Here is a 19558-nt window from a genome sequence, read left to right on the forward strand (position 1 = left end):
TTTACCTATGTATTAGCAAATCAAATTTATCCCAGTCTATCTGATTGCTTTACAGAATTAAACAGACAAACACTACCCGATTCTCAAACAACCTTCTACCTCTAGGGTATTGTGTGAATATCAGAAATTTCAATCTGTGGTCCCAGTCATCCAAATCACCTCTGCTCACTCTTGAGAACATACAAATGAAACCAGCAGATTACCACTAAGAGTTGCACAAACATCTTTGTAACATCAAAAAAAAATAAAAATCAGCCTACACCCAGCGTTTCCCAAGTTCTGCAGCTGGCTTCGGTACATACAGGACAACTGATGATGACTGGAATTGCAAAGCTGTGTCTCACAAGAAGTTTTAGAGGACTCTGACACACGGCAACAGCTGGATCTCAGCCTGCCCAGCTCTGTGTGTTCTGTTCTCACTCATAACATCAAGCACTGCCTTGTGAATTCATCTAGAATCTTGATAAAGAACGTTATCGATCTGTCTGCGAAGAACAAAGCACGTGAACTGAAAACCTTCAGCTGATTCCACACAAAGGAAATTTATGCTGAGTAATCATGGGCAGTCAAACAAAATGTAGGGATCTCTGTTCTGTGGCAGGAGCCACACTCCTTCAAGCAACGAAACTCAGGAGTAATGCACAGCTAGTTCACAGTCATTATACTGAATCATAAATTTATGTTATCTGGTAAATGGCCACCTTGAAATGGCATCTATGGTGTGTTTGCACATATAACTGTATATGCAAATCAAGCACATAATTGCACTAATGATTATGGATCTGGGCCCTGTCATTTCAGAAGCTGAGCCTAAACCTAGATTAAGCTTGAACATTCTTTGTTAGTTCAGCTGAGATAACACTATGTAAATTTACTTGGAACACTGACAGATTCCACTTTTAGATGCACGTCCACATCTTCCATTGGTTCAGCAGGAGCTTTTAGCAAAACTGGGAACAGGGATTAATCCTACAGAAAGCAGGACTACAACCTTTCTGATCCTTGCCAGTGCAATTTCAGCTGGGACAACTGAGCTTGCTTACACAGGATGGTATTTAGTTGAAAGCTGGTATAAAGAGATAATCATGGGGCTTTTTAGCTACCTTTGTCCTCCTTCTTCCTGTGGTGATTCCAAAAGAAAGTTCCATCAGCTGTTCTGACCACCAGAAATTCTCCCTTCCCTAGGCAGTAACAGAACCTTAAAGTTCTCAGAGAGAAGGGTGAATATCAATTAACTTTAGTAACCCACAGCAGCCACAGTAGGCAGGGTCTGCTAAAAATAGGAGAACAAGAAAACATTAAAATTGGGAATATTTGTATTGTGAAGTATTTTGTGGTGCCACTGGACAGGAAAAGATAATTCTCCAGCTATGGTAATAGTCACTTATTTACATTAAGACAAGACAGAGTTCCAGTTTTTACAATATGGTAGCAGTTGACTGAGATCAAACAAACTGAAATTTCTGATGTCATCTGAAATCTTGCAGTCAATCCCTGGAATTAGGAGACTAGGGGGACTAGGATTACCGAGTAAAGTAAGATAAATACTGTACTCCCTGCCCTGGCCATGAGAGAATTGAATGGAAGAATACAAAACAAGACAAGTGGATGCAAAGATCAAAAAGCAGTAAAAGTGTCAAGAAGAAATAAATAAAATAGGTGAAGAAGAGCAAAAGGACAAAACAGCGGGTTGAACCAAGGATCTCACAAATGGAAGTAAGGAAGCTTGAAGATGTAAGGCGTAGAGTGAAATGGTCTTTAGGGCTCCAGTTCCCTCATCTATTTTGATTCATTTTCAGTATTCTTTTTGGCTATGTGTCTTGCATCTTCCAAGAAAAATGAGAATTCTGTGGTTTCTTTGAATCCTTTCTCCTTACTTCTAAAGGGAAAAAAAAACCCAAACCAAAACTAAAAATCAGTGAAATTAATTAGGTTTTCTTTAATTTTCATGGGGCACCAACTGTCATGAATGAATGTCCTAAGTCACCTTCCCACATTTCTAATACATTTGTGCAAACCCTGGGTTGTGCATTAGAATTTCTTACTGTAAATGATAAGTAAGAGAGGCAGACTGGACTTTGCATATGCAATGGGTGTTAGGTTCAATTTTACAAGCCTTTACCAGGAAAGTTGGCCCTCAGGTGTTTTTAAACAGGTTCAACATAGGATCTTTCTCTGTGGGAAAACCATCCACAACAGTGTTTTCTGTACGAGTGCTCTGCATCCTGGATATGGAGCATGCACAGGATACATTGTGGGCTTTAATATTCCACAGATACTGAGAAGAAATCATGATTTAAACAGATTGGTTAATTTTCCTGTTGTGAGAGAGATCAAGTGTTTTGCCCATTTTCCTTCACCCTGAAACAATTCTGCTCAGTGTTGTGCTACAGATTGAATTTGAGTGGAATACTCGAGCATTTCCAGTGATGATCCGAAAAGAGAGTGCAGCAGAAGTCTATAGGAATGTAAATGCTGGATGAGAAGCCTTCTCCTCTGGGATGTGACAAAGCACACAAGTTATCAACCAAACTCGTTCAGATGACACATCTATATAGGAAAGAAGGCGCTGAAAAGGCAGTTACAGATGGGAGTGACATCAGGAAAACATTCAGCTTTCCTACCAGGCTTGATAGAAACAGAAAGAAAAAAAAAGAGAGATGTGACGTCAATCAAGAGAGTAATTATTTCACTGGAATGTTTTGACGCTGATGAGAAGCTGGAATTTCCATGCCAGCAAGGAGTCAGGAACAATTTTTATTGTAGGTGCCAAAACTGAATCATCTTATACACCTGGCAAGGTTAATAGCCATGTAACTACTAATGAAAAACACTGAAATCTGTGAAAACAGCAAATTCCTTGGGATTTTGGGCATCCCAAAATAGAAGGGAATTAACATTTGAAAAACTGAAATAATTTTTTAAAGTTCTGGTTTGAAATGAGGAGTCAAATCAAAAAACTTCATTTTTCTCCTCCAAAACTTCAAGCTATTTCTTTTCTGATGAAATTTGTATGCATGGTATTAGTACATATGATATGGAACTCTCCCAAGAATTTCTATTTGTACTGGAATTTTTCTACGCAGTTCTAATCATCTACATCCTTGCCTAACAAAAACCACAATGGAGCTTGCCCTAATTTAGCTTTTGGTGGCAGAATAACTTTTCATCCAAGCAAAAAGAAAAATCTGACATTTTTCCCGTAATAAATGCATTGAGGAAGTATTCAATTTATTTGCCAGATTACACAATACACAGCATGGTATGAGCAAGTTCCTTCAGCAAAGAAAGGGGAGGAAAGGTTTAAACTGACTTTTACACTTCATTAGTGTGTGTTATAATACATTAATCCTTCTTACTGCCAAAACTTTATTTTTAAATTATATTTTAACTCACTCAGCTGAATCTGGATCTATTCTTTCTCAGGAGTCTGAAAAAGGTTTCTTCCTCTTCTGTTAAATTTCACTTTATTAATTTCTGTTTGTATTTCTCCAGGTTGCTTCTGAGTATTCCATGGGATGAGTAATCCTTGCTGTTGTTTGGAAAGGTTAATGTATCTTTTGTCTCTCTCAGATAATTTTTGAAGATATTAAACAAGTGACTGGTACCCAACATTGGCCTTGCAGAACCCCAATAAATTTGTTGTTATACCCAAAGACAATGCTGTTAATATCACTGCTCACTGAGAGCAATCTGTCATTCCCCAAGCTGAGCTTTTCTCATTATAAGCAGTCTACTGGGGTTTGATTTTTTGTATGGTTTGGCTGCACGGGGAGAGGGGTGGACAGGAGGAAAGGTGGTTGCTATGGTACTTTTCAGGATATCCAACAGAACTGAAAAATCATTTAAAAAAGTACTGGACAACAGTTAACTAAACTATTAATTGCCTGAGGGAGAAGCTGAAATATATAAAAAAGCCAGGGCACGGACATACAAAACCAGATACAGCTGAAAACCAGGTAACAGGAACAACATCTGTAAGCAGTCTAACAGCTGGTTTGGAAGAAGTGACATTCCTAATAGGTGCATCCAGAAAAATCCACTTTGGGTGTTCTTAACCATTTGGAGACATCAAAATTAGTACAAATTAAACAGAGAGAATAAGGTCAGTGCTGCAGTACCCTCAAGAAAAGCAAAACATTTCTGCTTTCTGCACTTATATTACTCAGGATTTGTAACTAAGAACAATCCTGGTGTGCTGCAGCAACCAAAATTGTTTTCCATCTGCTGCAAGGTTATCAGAACACACACTTTTTACAATTTCTCCAATTTTCTCCAAGCACAGCAGGTGCAACAGCAATTTCATTTCATTAAAAATTCCTTTTAAAGGCTTATGTATCAAGAATAAAAGAGATAATAAGATGAGACTATTTGTAATTGAAAAAGCAAAAGCAAAGGGAATAATTTCAGCGTCTAAGGACAACATGAAGTAGCAGCAGCTTTAAAATAACAAAAAAGACAGAGAAACACAAAAACATCATTACCTTGAATTCTTTTTCAATGTTGGCCAATTTGGCAAGTTCATTGCTGAGTTCTAGAGCAGTGAGTACTGGATCTTCACTGGAGAGGGACAGATACGCTGGACTGGCCAGTCCTTTGTATGCATTTATTCTTGACCTAGAGTGACTGAAAGAATCGTGTTTTTGCTTCTCTGTACAGTCATTACATTTGCAGAAATAATCATGAGGTCTTTCTATCCTTGCTCCTTTCATCAACAGCATGTGCACGACTTCGTATTTTTGGCAGTGGGCAGCTAAAATTATGGGAGTGATGTCTGGAGAAAAGCGGGTACCGTCTTCGTCATAGGAATAAAAATCATCATCCTGGAGCTCCTGCTCACAAGGGCTCAGAGTCAGTCGCTTGTTTACTGAAAACCCAGGATGATTCAAAATTGCTTCCACTATCCTAATGTAACCCTTGCTGATTGCAAGCAGCAGGGCATCTCCAATCCGTGCCAAGTTCTCTTTTTTTAACAGAAGTTCTGTCACTTCCAAATGTTCATTCCCTACAGCAAGCTGCAAGGCGTTTTGGCCCATGTAGTCAACACAGTTGACATTCAGTGTCTTTGACTCCTCCAGCATTTTGCGCACCACAGGGATGTTCCCGTACTCCGCCGCATCCAGGAATCGCTCCTCCTCGGCCGTCAGGCTCGTGCCCCTGTTGTTGAACATGAAGGCTGGGCCCCTAATGGCCTGTCGCCTTCCCTTCTCCCTCATCATGGTCATACGCCTCAGGGATGGACTCTCTTCAATGTACCTAAGGAGAAAACAGAGAAAATGTGACAGAGTTTCACTGCTTTCATAATTTGTAACTTCCAATCCTGTAGCCAGAACAACTTCTTTTGTCCCTTGTCCTTTGCCCGTCTACTGACAAGGATTATTTTGTATTAGGATCATTCTTGCTTGTCTGCAATCTAAAGGCACTCACAGGTTCAATGATTCAGGCCTTTGCTGCTCTCTTAGCATGGTCAAGATCTATTAACATTTTTTATTTATTTTTAAGACATCACTCCGCTTCAGAAATCCCTCTCAGCTCAGTTAGCACATCTACCATACTGCTTTCAATAGGAATTAATATTATCCATCACAGGCATTCAAGCTGATGGTATAACTAAGGCAATACTTAATGCTTACCATGTCGTAGATCACATAAAAGTGAGGTGAAAACACATTTTCTTCAGGATGTCTTGCCAAACAACACATGGTGAAACCTGATCTCACAGCTTCTCATGTTACTACTAGAAATGTTAAATCTGGAAGCTACTACTCACAAATCACTTTGGTCAAATTATAAATTTTTATAAAACAATAGTACCTACACACTCAGCAGACTTTCTGCAACTAAACTGCTCACGGATTCCAGACACTAGGAGTCATCCAGTATAGACTGGGATCAGCTCTCACTCCAGTTGGACAGCTGCAATGCTGTGGATTGTGTTGGGCCTTTTGCTACATCACCCATTTCAAGAGCTGAGAGGGTATGTGTACACATTCTTATAACACAACCAAGAGAAATGGGAAAGTCAGAGTTAACAAATGGAAATTGGGATAACTGGCTGCACTGGAAAGAGGAAGCCTGGGTGTAGGAAAGTGAGATTGTTTAAAGGAAACTGCAAACTAGGGAACCTGTGAACTCTCCACAGAAACCAGTTGCAAAAGCAGAAAGAGGGAGAACAGAGAAGCGTAACAGATTAAAAGAATGGGTGAGGAAGCTAATTTGGCAAACACAGAAAGTGGAAGTATGAACCAGTGAAGGTACTGGCTGAGAGGACAGATCGGATGCTGAGCTGGATCTAGCTAGATAAGGAAACTAGAAAGGGGCGAGAAGGTTCAGAGCAGTGAGACTGGATATCAGTTGTAGAGAAAATGGACCGAGGATGAGAGGTTGAGGTGCAGACACTGCGCAGCTGGAGAAAACAACAGCAGGAGACAAGTGCCTGGCAAGGTCTGAAACAACCGAATGGATGGGATCAAGCAAACATGGTCACAGCTGGGGGAAGAACGGAAGTATTTGTGCCTGCCACAGCAGAGGCCAAAGGCCTGAAAAGGCACTCAGGATACTCTAACCTTCCTTCACCACCATCTGTATAAATGTGAAACCAGTCAGCAATCTCCCTTTCCATTTCTAGTCCAGCTCAATATTGAGAAAGGCAGTCTCCAGCTCTATCAGTTAATCCAGTAGCTCAAGGGATAGAGATCACTTGAGATGATTTGATGGGCATGGAGACACCAAGAGCTGCTGATAAACAATATGAGTTAATGGAGGGTGTGCTTTGAATACAAATAACTCCCTCTTTCTCTCTCTCTCTCTATATATATACACACATATAGAGACAAAGAGGCCTTTTAAGTTCCAAATTTGTTTCTTAGGTCCTATGTGCCTCTGTTCCTCATCTTTAAAAAAAGAACAGTTGACTCCCATTTTGTAGGAGCATTGTGAAAATTAATTTTTTTCACTTTGCTGAAAATCTCAGACATGGGAGTAAAAGGCCAGACAGAAAAACTGAAGAGGATATTAATCCTTCTACCCTCAGTGCATTAGAAGAGATGTGAGTTGATGTAATGAATGCCAAGGGCAAACCAAAATATTAAACAGCCCTTTTAAAGCAAACCCTGTTAGTCTGCAAAAGGACAGAACCAAGGAAAAATGCCACATGTACCTTTGGGCATGCAAGGGCTCTGCATATTAAAGTGGACATAGTAGCACAGTAGCACCTGCATGGGCAGTTTTAAATATTCAAATTGTTGCAGGCTCAAATCTACAGATAGAGAAAAAGCCTCCTAAATGCTGGTGGCGGTTGTTTTTTGTGAGTGTGATCTTTTAGCTATGAGCTTTGCTCTATTAACACTGCACAAAATACGCCCGCTGACATCACTGGATGCAGCACTGTCAGCCCTAAGAGTTTTCATTTGGCATAACTAATTCCATTTGGGTTGTAAGGATATGTCTGCCCTTCCAGATATCTGCATCAGTTGTAATAAATTCAGCAAAATGTAAAATCTTAATCACTTTATCCCAGCTACAAATATCCTAAACCCTAGTCCAAGCTCTGAGCATTTCAGTTAACACAAATGGGCAGCTCAGTTGAACATCAAGTGAGGAGATTGTGATACTCATTAGCAAGGGCAGGTCTCTCCCGGGACAAAGCATTTGATCTTTTTACCTTTTTATCTGTGGCTGGCATTTCTGGACTACCTGAAATAGCTTGAGTGACACTGCAGTATAAGCAATGCTAACTACTATTTACTTTTCAAAAGATGTGGCAAAGCTGCTTTGGCAAACATGACATGGTCCGTAGTGTTTTTTTGTTTGTTTGTTTGTTTTTTTCTTTTTCCACTTCTGTACCACTTTCTTTAAATCTATAAAAAAGGCTGCATAACAGAGAGAATTTGTAAATCTGCTAAACACAGAACTGATTTAATGTCTTAAACCTCTGGCATATTTCCCACTTAGGAGTATTCAGAATTAAAGATTTGAGCCCAGAGTGCACAATGGGAACAGACACAGTGCACTAGTACCTTATTCCACAACAAAATCAGAAGCAAAATCAGATACATTGTTTTCCCATAGTTTCCTTTTAAAGAACATCTTATTGCCTGCTGTGCTGTCACATTTCCATTCTTCCTCCACGTCCGAAATCACGCAGGTACAGAAAGGTAGTGTTTATTGTAATGCTATGAAGAAAAGAATTATAGCAATTAAAAATGTAACAAAGAACAAATTGACTCATGCTGACTTCTTACTTTAAGAAGACTCTAAACTGCTACTTTGAATCTCATTTATCTTTTATGAAACACACAATATACTTTTCCTTATATATTTCGTTTAATTTTTCAGCAGATTTTGAAATATGACATTTATTTTCATTTTATCTACCTTCCTCTCAAAACCCACTATCTGGGTGATCACTGAGGTGATTCATCTGACTTCTGTAGAGAGAGATATATCCTTTCAAAAGTGTCCTTTCAAGAGCGTCTTCCTAATAAGGAAGATATCCTTTACGGTAAACCTTGTGACAGAAATGATGTATCTGAAGTGACTGCGATATCTTCTCAAAATAAAGATGCACAATGCTTGGTATTTTAATGACTAAAATATTTTCAAGACACCCCTCAAAAAACAAAAAGCAAAAAAACTTGTGCAGCACCACAGGGCGATAAAGCCGTTGTGTTCATCCACTCCTCTCCCCTCTTTTCTTCCACTTTTCCCTCAGCAAATTCAAAGACCTTTAAGCCAGCCTAACTCTGATCAGAGTAATGCATGCAAGAATTGGGTTCAAGGTCTCCTATTCCATTTTCTGCTTTCCTATTCTTACAGCTAATACTTTTAAGCTATCCGAATGCATGAACAAAGTAGTTACAATTTTAGTTTTGTTTGACTACCTTCAGCACATCTTATGTGTATTATCTGCCATCTGAAACAATCAAACCAGCAAAATCTCAAGTTGCATTTCTCAACATCATTAGCCCAACTTAAAAATATGATTAAACTAGAACTAAGTGTGCATTAATTACTTGTGTTCTATTTCCAAAGCCTTTAAAGTTCAGATACTCAACCTTGTCTCTGTAAGGTGCTGACAACCTAAATTAAGAGAGGGAAGGAGAGATGACAATCATGATGCTCCTTTTCCCAACTGTTCCAAATAGTTGAAAGAACACACACAAAAATTATAAAAGAATGCACAGCAAAAAACCCACAAAAGCACCAAGTAGGAAAAATGCCCAAGTATTCAATATTAGCTTTTCAGTAGAGATAAATAAGGACAGAATTTGAGAAAAAGTCGTGTTAACTGAAATACACCTGCTCCACCACATCTGGACATGTTTCACTTGGCCCTGAGCCTGCAGCAGTTAAGCAGTGCTTTGAAGAACTGAAAAACTTCACTGTCAAGAAAGAAGAACTTCAGCAACTGTATACCAACCTTCATAATTATTCACTCATCAGCTCTGCTTTGCAGCAGAACTCTCCCGTGAGTGAGGCCAAGGCTCCTAAAGGAGGACATCACCTTTCAAGACCTTTACCTAATGGTAAGTATCACAGGCTTTCAGACAAAACAATGTTATGTGCACCCTGAACAACTAACAGGTTCATCACATACCAGGTAAAAATATCAAAAAAGACTATCCTACCTTATAACATATTTATGCTTACCTCAAATATTTTCATCTACAATTTATAGTCTTCATATGGGAAATAGAAAATTATTTTAAAAAAATACACTGAACAAGCAATGCCCATTTGTCTCTTTTTTTTTGGCACATATCACATTTACTATGTCCTTACATTGCATCATATCATTGCCTGGTCAGAGTTATTCCTACAAGAAATGTACAAGGCCAGACAATTGAGCAGCACAGCAACTGCAAAGGACTGGAGAAAGCAGGACAATCCCTCTGCTTCTACCATGGGCTGTTTCAATTACAGATTTCCACTCTGTTAGCCTACCTATCCCTTTTCATGTTCAAGCTTCTAGAATTGTAGCAGAAAAGAAATGCGGGACAAAGAGCTGACCTGAGAATTCCTTATTCCTTATCCCACTCATTATCTACAGCAATCCAAAAGACTTATAATCTTGTTTCTAAGTCTCTTTTTTAACACTACAAATGGCATAAATATTTTTAAAGGAAAGGAGAGTAGCTGGAGAAACAGATTTCGTTCTGGGCCTTCCCAGATCCATAGAGCAATTTTTTAACATTTGTGCTGAAGAACAGGCTGTTACTCTCCCTGAACTATTACATCCAATAAAAGATGGCATCAACAATTTACAAGCAGTTTACCCCTCTGCCAAACTACAGTACACTGGTGATCCCGAGTCCGTTCTAGCCCTGAAAAGGAAATGCAGTCCAGCGATAATGGACAGATCTGATAAGTACATAATGCCAACAGTATTTAAAAGCACAACACCAGAGTCAGACAAGCAGGAAATGCAGATTGTGCCTCTTGTTCTGCTAGAAGTCACTTCTGAGGTCTCAGTTTTAAAATTAAAGACTAGTAATTGCCTTATAAAAGGAAGTGCTCAGACAAGCATATACATAGGATCAGCACTGTAGCTAACGATTCCTGAGATCTCTCAAACGAAATGATTTCAAAGATTTTGTTACTGCCACAGAAAAAGACAGCTCTTCCATGTGAGGAAGCAGCTCCTGGCTCTGAGCAGGGCCACAAGAAATGTTGGAGGGGCAATCCCTCAGCCCCACAGCCCCTCCCAAAGGAAAGCTTTCCCATCTCTCCAAGCTCTGCTACAGCCATAGGTCAGAATGGGCCATTGGTAAATTTGTTTCTTTACCACTAAAACCAGTGTCTCATTCACGTATGTTTGCTCATGTTCCAAAAAATTTAGGAGTCTCTGCACCAACTCCAAAATGCATTAAATGAGAGCTTCCTTTTCCCTTCTGTGAGCTACTGCCTGGGCTTTCCAGAAGAGGGAGGCTAATTCAGCTGAACAGCAGAACATAAATCAGGCCAGCTGCAAGATCTGACTTAGGTCTATAGTCTCCCACTGGTCTGAAACGACATAATCCATCATCCAAAATGCCCTCATGTCATCTCACAAAAGTTCTGGCTCCAAGCTGGAAAGAATTAGCCCAAAAAAATGGAAAAAAAAATTACAACGAGATATCAGGAGGAGGTATACATACACTTAGAGGATGGAACAAACTCCTGCCCCATAAACTATGCAGAGCTTTTTCTGGTCATTACTCTTCACTAACTCCTCAAAGAAAACTACCAACCATCTGAATTGCTATGGGAAAAAAAAAAAAAAAAGACTATATCTTGATGACAGGAGGGCATCTGTGTGCACACAGAACAAAACGTCTCACCAGGAAAGAAGCAAGTTAACAGGGCTGCACCAACAAAGAATTTTAAAGCTCCTTTGAAACTTAGTCCTTTCTCTGTGCTCTGTTTCTCCAGACAGAAAACTATGCTGTGATTTTCAGAGAAGCTCAGGCAACCAGAAAACTATGCTGTGATTTTCAGAGAGGCTCAGGCAACCAGGTATCTGATGCTTACTATATTTAATTTACAGGTTTCATCCACCTTTTTCCCACTGGGGCACATAGTACCCTATGAAACAAGTATTACATCGAGTCTGCAATCTTGGTGGAATCTGAGGTTAATTACTTTTTTTCCAGCAATATCAGGCACAGGAGGGAGCCAGCTACACACTGACAGGTACTTTGCACAGGCTACTGCTTTCAGAGAGAAGACATTTCAAAACCCAACAATGCTGCCTTCCTGAGCGAACTAATTCACATCTTTCTGCCTCTTCCCCCTTACATCTTGTGCTGAATATTTAGACTACAAATTTTTGCAGCCAAGAATCCTCACCATTCCTGCTAAAGCCTTGTGTGTGTCAATCTGGGCACATCAGGAGCAAACTGATACTCATCTTTATTTCATTAACAGGCACTATGATTTTAGCATTAACACCAAACACAGAATGTTACTCCAGGAGAAAAATCCCACTGCTATGCCAAGCATTACCACAGGCATATAACAGAAAATACAGTTCTGGGTCTTTTGCCTCCATGCCCCAAGAGTTCAATACTCTCCTACTACATTAATCCATGTCTGCCCTTTTGTCAACCCATTGGTCTCACAAGCACTGCTGTCACAGACTCTCAGCATAGGGCCACAAGAATTATCTACCAGGAAGAAATTCCAAGAGATAGAGCTCACTCCAGGCTCAAACACCTATAGCTGTGTAAACTGAACTCCAGTTTGATCCCCCCGTGGTATAATACCCATTTCTTAAACACAGGAGTTTGCCAACCTTTCTAGAAGGACACTTGGGATCCAGAAGTTGAGGACTCATAGCTTACAATTCATCTGAGCCAGCTTCAACTGTCTAAAAATAACATGTTGAAGTCTCTTTTTGTGGTAGATAAAGACAGGCACCTCAAAAAAAGAAGATAAATGACTATGCTGCCTTCCCCCCTGCTATTTCCTCTCCCATTCCATCATCTATATAGGAGTCTAGACAAGTAACTCAAGTACAACTAACTTGCTGACAGCTAAAGACATGTGAAAGACCAATTCAAGTGAAATGCAGATTGCTGGGCACAGGGCATTTGTGAAGGATTTCTGCACAGGGATGGCAAACCCCATTTTTACTTGTGGTCACCCCATTCTAAGCACTACCCTATTTCTGTATTTTACAGCTGTCTCTAGGGTGATTTTAATTAAGTCTTCTACAAATGCTGAATATCTTATCTTAAAACTCAGTGTTTGCTATCTGGTAATTAAAATATTTAATTAAGAACTAAATGTCGTCCTGAAAGCATAAAATAACCAAGCAATCCTCAGAGGTTAAGTCTACCTAAACTGCAGTGTCTTATAAAAATTAGTGAATAATTCACAGACAACCTACATTTTGCAAGTCAGGAAAAAGAAAGTTAACATCCCTACTAGTAAAATTGAATGCATTTGTCTTGCACTAAGTGTAATCATGGTCAGCATCTCTTTACATATCTAGATAGATATGTATTTACAATTGCATCTTTGAAAAGAAACTGAAATTTTGGAAGAGCACATCCAAACAGGATAAGATGCAACTCCAGAACTAAGGCTTTTCTGCACAGGTGTCCTAGATTTCTGTGGGAATCTGGTTTTATCACAAAATAGATTTCAAAAATACATAGGGATAAAGGGGATGCATTAGCACTGCTAGTACAAAAAGGTGCGATGGGTTCTCTAAACCTTAGCTGAGTCAATAATTAGACAGTTTCTCGGCAGCTACGCTTGTATGCAGGGGGGCAAAAAGACGGCGGGGGAAAAAGGAAGGGATGGAATCTCCTGTGCCTCGGCACACACCTGTCCCCGCCGGAAGCTGAAGAGGCAAAGCCGAGAGTTTGGGGAGGCTGGCCGAGGGCAGGCAGGGGCCGGACGATGCCCTCGGGGCACTTTGTGCGAAGTGCCCGCGGCTCGGAGCGGCAGCTCTGCTCCGGTCTCTCTGCCGCCCGTGCTGCGCCGGCCCGGCCGGGACGGGGCTGGCCGCACCCCCGGCCAGCAACTCGCCGGGAGCCGCATCCCCGCCGCTGCTCCCGGGAAGTTGCCGGGCAGCCCCCTCCGAACACCCCCCGGGCCCCACTTACATGGTGCTGGCAAAAGAGGGGGGCGGGTAGTATCCGTAGGGCTCCCGGAGGGTTTTGACGGCCCTTGGCGGCGGCGGAGGGGGCTCCGGCCCCCCATTGACGCCTCTCCAGCCGCGGCGCCGGCGCTGCTGCTCCTCTTCCTCTGCCCCCTCCTCCTCCTCCTCCTGCTGCGGGGGAAAGGTCACTCTCCCCTGCTCCTTGCTCTTCCTGCTCTTGCTCGACATGGTCAGGGTCCCCTCAGGCAGTGGCGGCGGCGGCTGCTCCCGCTCCCGCTCCCGGCCGGCCTCGTCCGGCAGCGTGTGCGGCGGGAAGGAGGCAGGAGGAGGAGGAAGGCACAAGCCCTGCCCGGCGGGGCACAGAGCACCTAGGGAGGACAAACCCCTCACCACAAAACCACGGCCACCCCGCCGCCCGTCGGGAAGGCGGCGCGATGCGCAGCCCGGCAGCGGGAGCCGGGAAGTGCCGGGGAGGCGAGCAAGACACAGGGCTCCCGGCGGCGGCGGCGGCTCTGCCCCCCTCCTCCTCTGCCTGTCATCATCCCTCGCTAGGACGGCATCGTCACGGAGGCAGCGGGGCCAGGGAGAACGCGCCCGCCTCCCGCAGCGGGCGCTCCGGAGAGGAGGGGACGCTGCCATCCCACCTCCGCCCCTCACGGCCCGCGATGGGGGGCGTGAGGGGGAGGCGCCTTGCCACAGGAGCGCTACAAATCTCCCTTAGCCGCCCGCCCGTGCCGCAGGCCTGAGGTAAATAGTGTTCCCGCCCAGCCGGGCGTGAGGGGAGCCTTCAGGAGGTCCCCGCAAAGCTGGCACCCAGCGCTGAGGGAGCCCGGGCGGGCTGACCCCGGTGACAGCGTGAGGCCCGAAATGGCCCAAAAGCGGCGAACGGCCAGGCCTAGCCCGCACAAAGCTTGACAGGTACTTAGAGAAATATTCAGTCCCACACTGGAAAGAGCTGAAGTTGCGATTTTCAGGTAAAAAGAGGCGCTTTTGGCTGACTTAACGAGCGAGCCAAGGTTCCCCAAAGTGTTCCACATGTCTCTGCCTTAGGCTTGACTACTTTAGTTCTGTGTGGTGCCGAGCTGAAAAACAGTGGGAGGATGCTGAGACGTCCATGGCATGTAATCAGGACTAATTATGCTCTGTAGATCCCAGTCACAAAGAATCCTGCTGTACAGAGATGTATTACTTCTTCTATTATTATGAGACTCTTTTTTTTTTTTTGACATTATTTCACAGGGAAAATTATTCTGTGATAGAAATGCAGCCCCTTTAAAATCGAGGCAGAGCCTGTGAGTTTTTGTGTGCAGAGCATACAGAACAGTAGGTACATACAGACTATGTACATAAATTTAACTATAATAAAGCTATTACTTTGCCTATATGCTGCTGAAATGCCATTTTTCTCTTGCTTTAAACTTTTGGAGCAGTATGTGGCTATCAGTATAAATTGCATGAGCCTGCATTCAAGCGCTGCTGAAATTGAAACTTACGTGAGCTTGCCAATTACTTCAGAGAAAGTGAAGTTTCAATCCACATATCATCACTAAGATGAAATTCTCAGTTGTGAGCATCATCGAGTAGTCTCAGTGTAAAATACTTACAGCTTACACTGTTTTCAGTGTCATCCGTGGCTTTGCCTTTGTTCTTTTCCATCTGTACAAAGTTTGTCCTTGTGAAGCACAGGAAAAGCCAACCAAGAGTTTCACAGAGATAATTTACTCAGCTACAGCTTTCAAGGCAGAATTGGGCTTTGTTTTCATCACTTTAATGAACTTTCATCTTGAACTGTTTAGGGAAGTGGTTTTTTATGCCTTTCATCACATGCAAAAGCCCTTTGAGCTCCAGTGGAATTACATGCACAATAGAGCAAATTTTGCTGTCTAAGAAACTGATATATTATGTAGCTACTGTAACTCCAAAGTACCTGGGGTTATTAATTCAAAACAGTCTAGGTTTCTAACCTAATTATACATGTGTATCAGTGTTATACATTTTAGTGCATAGCTATGCGGCAGTCTGTCTGCATCAAACCTTGTATTCTTGCAGGGGTCCTTTGACTCAAAAAATGGTACTGCTCATATTGTATTCCTTTTATAAGAAAAAATTCACTGTTACTACAGTGGGGCTACAGGAATGGACTTTCAATTGCCTTGAGTATTTCCCTTGAGAACAAAACACAAAAGTACAGCTGGAAGTGGACGAAAAAGGCTCTTGCCTCACAAATGCATGCTCAGAGCAAGGCTTTCAGATATCAAGGTTTAGTTGTTTGGGTTTTTTGTTTGTTTGTGTTTTTGTTGTTGTTTGTTTTGTTGGTTTTTTGTTTGTTTGTTTCTGGTTGTTGTTGTTGTTTTGAGGCGGTCTTCCCCTGCCCCAAAATAGATAGAAAGGGGTTTTAGTATAATTCTTAGGTCTGAGGAAGTCTCATTCTTGCTTTCTCCATTTCACCTCACATCACTGGTTTGAATTATGTGTTTTCTAGGCTGTGTTTTTTGTAATTTGAGTACTGTGTAGTAGAGATTGCTTTGCTGTTTCTACATTGAAAGGTAATGTCCACTATTTGTTCTGTTATCCAGGTCACTGATAATATCTGACTTGGAAGTCGTCCTTGCAGAAGCCTTCATGATACTTCTCTCCATTTCAAGGGGTAAGATGATAACTCCCAAAGTAATCTTAATACTGAAGGACAAGGGTAATGTGAGAACAATTTAGCAAATCCTTTTCTCTTTCTCACCATACTGTTACAAAGCCACCAAACTGAAATACATGGCTCCTAATATGTGTTTAAATTCAGTGTAATTTCCCCCTTTGTTTACTTCCGTGAGATCCAAGTTAAAAACAGCCAGGATGGCAGCAAAAGAATCCATTACAAATCTCAGACATACTTGGTATGGTTATAGTCTCAGAAATATTCCATATTTCTAATTGAAATCTGGAGAGTAATCATCTTGGTCACAGTAAAATTTTTATAGAAAATTTACCACAGTTTGAAGTGTCAGGCTGCTACCAGAACATAGCACGGGAACAGGAATATGAGAATCCTTGTATAATTAAACTTCAATCATCACTGCTTTACCTGACAGTAAGAATTTAAAACTCATTGCTGTGCCTTGGTGGCATGGTTGAGGCTCTGAAGTGCTGTGCTCAGATAAGTAAAATGCATGAAGCTGCACTTTTGAAACAGCAGAACAGGTGGGAAATCTAAGAGTAGTGAAATTGTACCTCCAAAATCCTTGTCAATGTCTGAATCTTCCAGAAAAGGGATTTCTGTTCATGGCTCACGTTTTTGAATACATTAATAATGTCATTAATGCCAATGTTCTAATTATTCTTTAAAGTATTTCGTGTTATCATAGTGTCAGATAGATGTCAACATAGCCAAGTTGCAGAAAGTGAGGGCAAAAAGGCGAGTAAATTTGAAATACCAGGCAGAGAAATGCAGGCAACGTTGTGCTGGCTGTTGATTCAGCTGGTTAAAGACTTTACATCCAAAGGCTGCCAGTGATGTACATTTTGTGAATGCTGACTTGAATTTACAGGGTTTGGGAGTGATGTCATTTTAATCTGGAAAAATGCTTCCTGGAAGTTGCTTAGACAGGACTGAGATAGTGAAAGGAATACTACTCTAAGGACAGAGACTGAGCAGAAAAGCCACAAAGATTTACAGCAAACAGGGAAATATAACAGGTATGGTATTATATTACTAAAGGTGCTTGATTATTCATCATTTTCTTTTAGAACATGGATTTAGTGCCATAACTACTTCATTTGGAATTACAGTCAAAATACAGTCCCTCATTCTTTCCACCAGACTGACTTGATCAAGACAGGGTGGAATTAGAGTGGGACAGGGCTTTGTTTATATGGATCAACTACTCTCTGGCAGAATTTTTGTGTCCTCCTCAAAATTATGAGACGTACACAATTCAGATTTTGAAATTCAGTCGGCAGTATTCTTCAACTGGAAGGGAATGATCAAAAATAGCTTTTCTAAATTGAAACAAAGTGTCTCTTCAGAACCCACAACAATACATTTCCTTGAAATATTGTCAAAACCACGAGTTCTGTATTTCTCTCTCCCATTCTATTTCAGCTTCTTTAAGCTGAATGAAAGATCTGAAAGATCTGAAATATGAAAACAGATAGCACAGCCAGCACTTACTGGGCTAAAGTATCAGGAAACATATTCAGATTCTTAGACTAAACTACCACAACAGTAAGACCTTGCAGATCTATGAGGCACCTAAAAGTGATGGGGAAAAAGATCATTTAGTGAATTATGCCCTGAGGTTATCCCTTACCAGAACTTCTCTGATAGGTACATTAACACTGTTAATTTGAAAATAAATCTAACCTGTGTGTTGAATATTGGATTGTGGACACTAATACCTCCCTGTTGAAATCAAGTGATTTAGATTTTAAGAACCAGCAAGATCCAAGAAACTTCTAGTAACAATTTCCCTTGTGGAACAACTTTGTATGTTATATGCCAAATTATTATTTTCCTGCTTTATTAAAAAAAACCATAAAGAGTACCTTCCCTCAAGAGACAGAACTGCTTTTTATTTGCTTGAAGTGATGGGTGAAGAGAAGCAAAAAGACACTCATGGTAATGCTAGAAATAGAATCCAGGTCGTGCAGTACATTGAACCCTTCTCTAACGTGTGTGTACTACTTTCACAAAAATTGGGAAGTTGGTGGGAATAGCAACAGTGTAATGAAAGCAAAATTGGCCTTCTTTGCCTCATACTGGGAATTTGCCTACTTGCCAAGAACCCAGTGTTTTCAAGGACATTTAGCTCCTACATCAAGGACTTCTATGAAAGTCTAAACAGGTTAAGTCAGCATGAAGAAAAAAGAAGGAGTGATGTGATGTCACTGATCTGTAAGCAGATCTCAGCCTCAGAACTAATATTATGGTTTAAGGCTTTTTATATGAGATGAAAAGACACATTCTTGAGACTTGAGCCTGTAATTTCAGGCACCCTGTGCATCCATTCAGGCCCATGTGAAGTGAGTGGGTATAAAATGCTGTCAAATCACCTACTGCAAACCAGGCTATCAGAGCTGTGCCTTGCAGTGGTATTATGTGGTCTACTTCATAATAATAGAAGGCTACTGAAGTGCCAGGGGTACCATTAGATAGACACTGGCTACTTTTTCAAAGACAAAATGGACAAATACTCTTTCTTTTATGGCATTAAGTGGCAACTATATTTACATTTACATATTCATACCTAATAGCTTTTTTTTCCTAAGGCAAGCCAGGTATGTCTTTAGACAAATCCAGTCCACTTTTGAAAAAATCCACAGGATCCTGAGCCTGTGCCAATTAAGTTTTATTCCTCTCTTTTCAGTTCTACTAGCAGAAATAAGGGGTTAGCAGAAGTGCTACTAGGAAAGGGACTACAGAATCAATTCCCTTATCTCTGCGTTGCCCTGGGGACTATATGTAGCTTGTAACATCTATAAAGTTTACTTTCCTAAGATTTGCTTATCATTTCTATATAAAGGCTGGATTTTCTTCCTTAAATTGGTTTCTCTGTCCCTGTGTCAGCCAATACTCCTTGAAAACGTAAACATGAAGCCTACAGCTGAGTGCTGGGAACCATATAAAAAGTAATTTTATTGTCACAAGCCACCATCTTTAACAAATAATTTTTCTTTTTGACAGTGATTCAAATATGGGTGAGTGAGTGCAGTGTGCCCTCCTGTCCTCTTGCTGGTTGATAGCAGAAATTATCGCATGGATATTTCAGTGTTTCAACTAATGAGGCTGAGGGTTGCAATGGATGTATGGAGTGCAGTGTAGCTCTTATTTTAGAAAGTTATCAATGATTTCCATCCTGTGCAAGTAATTAAGTCTGAGTATTTTTGGATACAGTTTGATCTTTCTCTAATTGGGGGATTTGAGTCACTGTGGGGAACAGAACAGGGGAAGCAGGACATAATAAAAATAATAGCAAG

General features: G+C 41.2%; 1 protein-coding gene and 1 long non-coding RNA gene across 2 annotated transcripts in view; one reads left to right on the top strand and one right to left on the bottom strand.

Annotated features, from left to right (window-relative positions):
- TRPC3 (transient receptor potential cation channel subfamily C member 3) overlaps positions 1-14280 on the bottom strand; it is a 34426-nt gene extending 20146 nt beyond the window's left edge. Inside the window, exons 1-2 of the mRNA XM_085057812.1 lie at positions 13596-14280; positions 4485-5256 (exon numbers count right to left, since the gene is read on the bottom strand). Coding sequence (XP_084913938.1) covers positions 4485-5256; positions 13596-14230 — 1407 coding nt within the window. The 5' untranslated portion in view covers positions 14231-14280. The remainder of the gene's footprint in view (positions 1-4484; positions 5257-13595) is intronic.
- LOC146437822 (uncharacterized) lies at positions 14178-17494 on the top strand. The gene is made up of 3 exons (XR_014851555.1): positions 14178-14565; positions 16168-16238; positions 17131-17494. It is a non-coding gene; the product is annotated as an uncharacterized LOC146437822 (long non-coding RNA).
- Positions 17495-19558: the final 2064 nt, after the last annotated feature.

This window comes from Lichenostomus cassidix, chromosome 4 (genome assembly GCF_008360975.1).
Source record: "Lichenostomus cassidix isolate B80296 chromosome 4, HeHo_3.0, whole genome shotgun sequence".
NCBI classification, from domain to species: Eukaryota; Metazoa; Chordata; class Aves; order Passeriformes; family Meliphagidae; genus Lichenostomus; species Lichenostomus cassidix.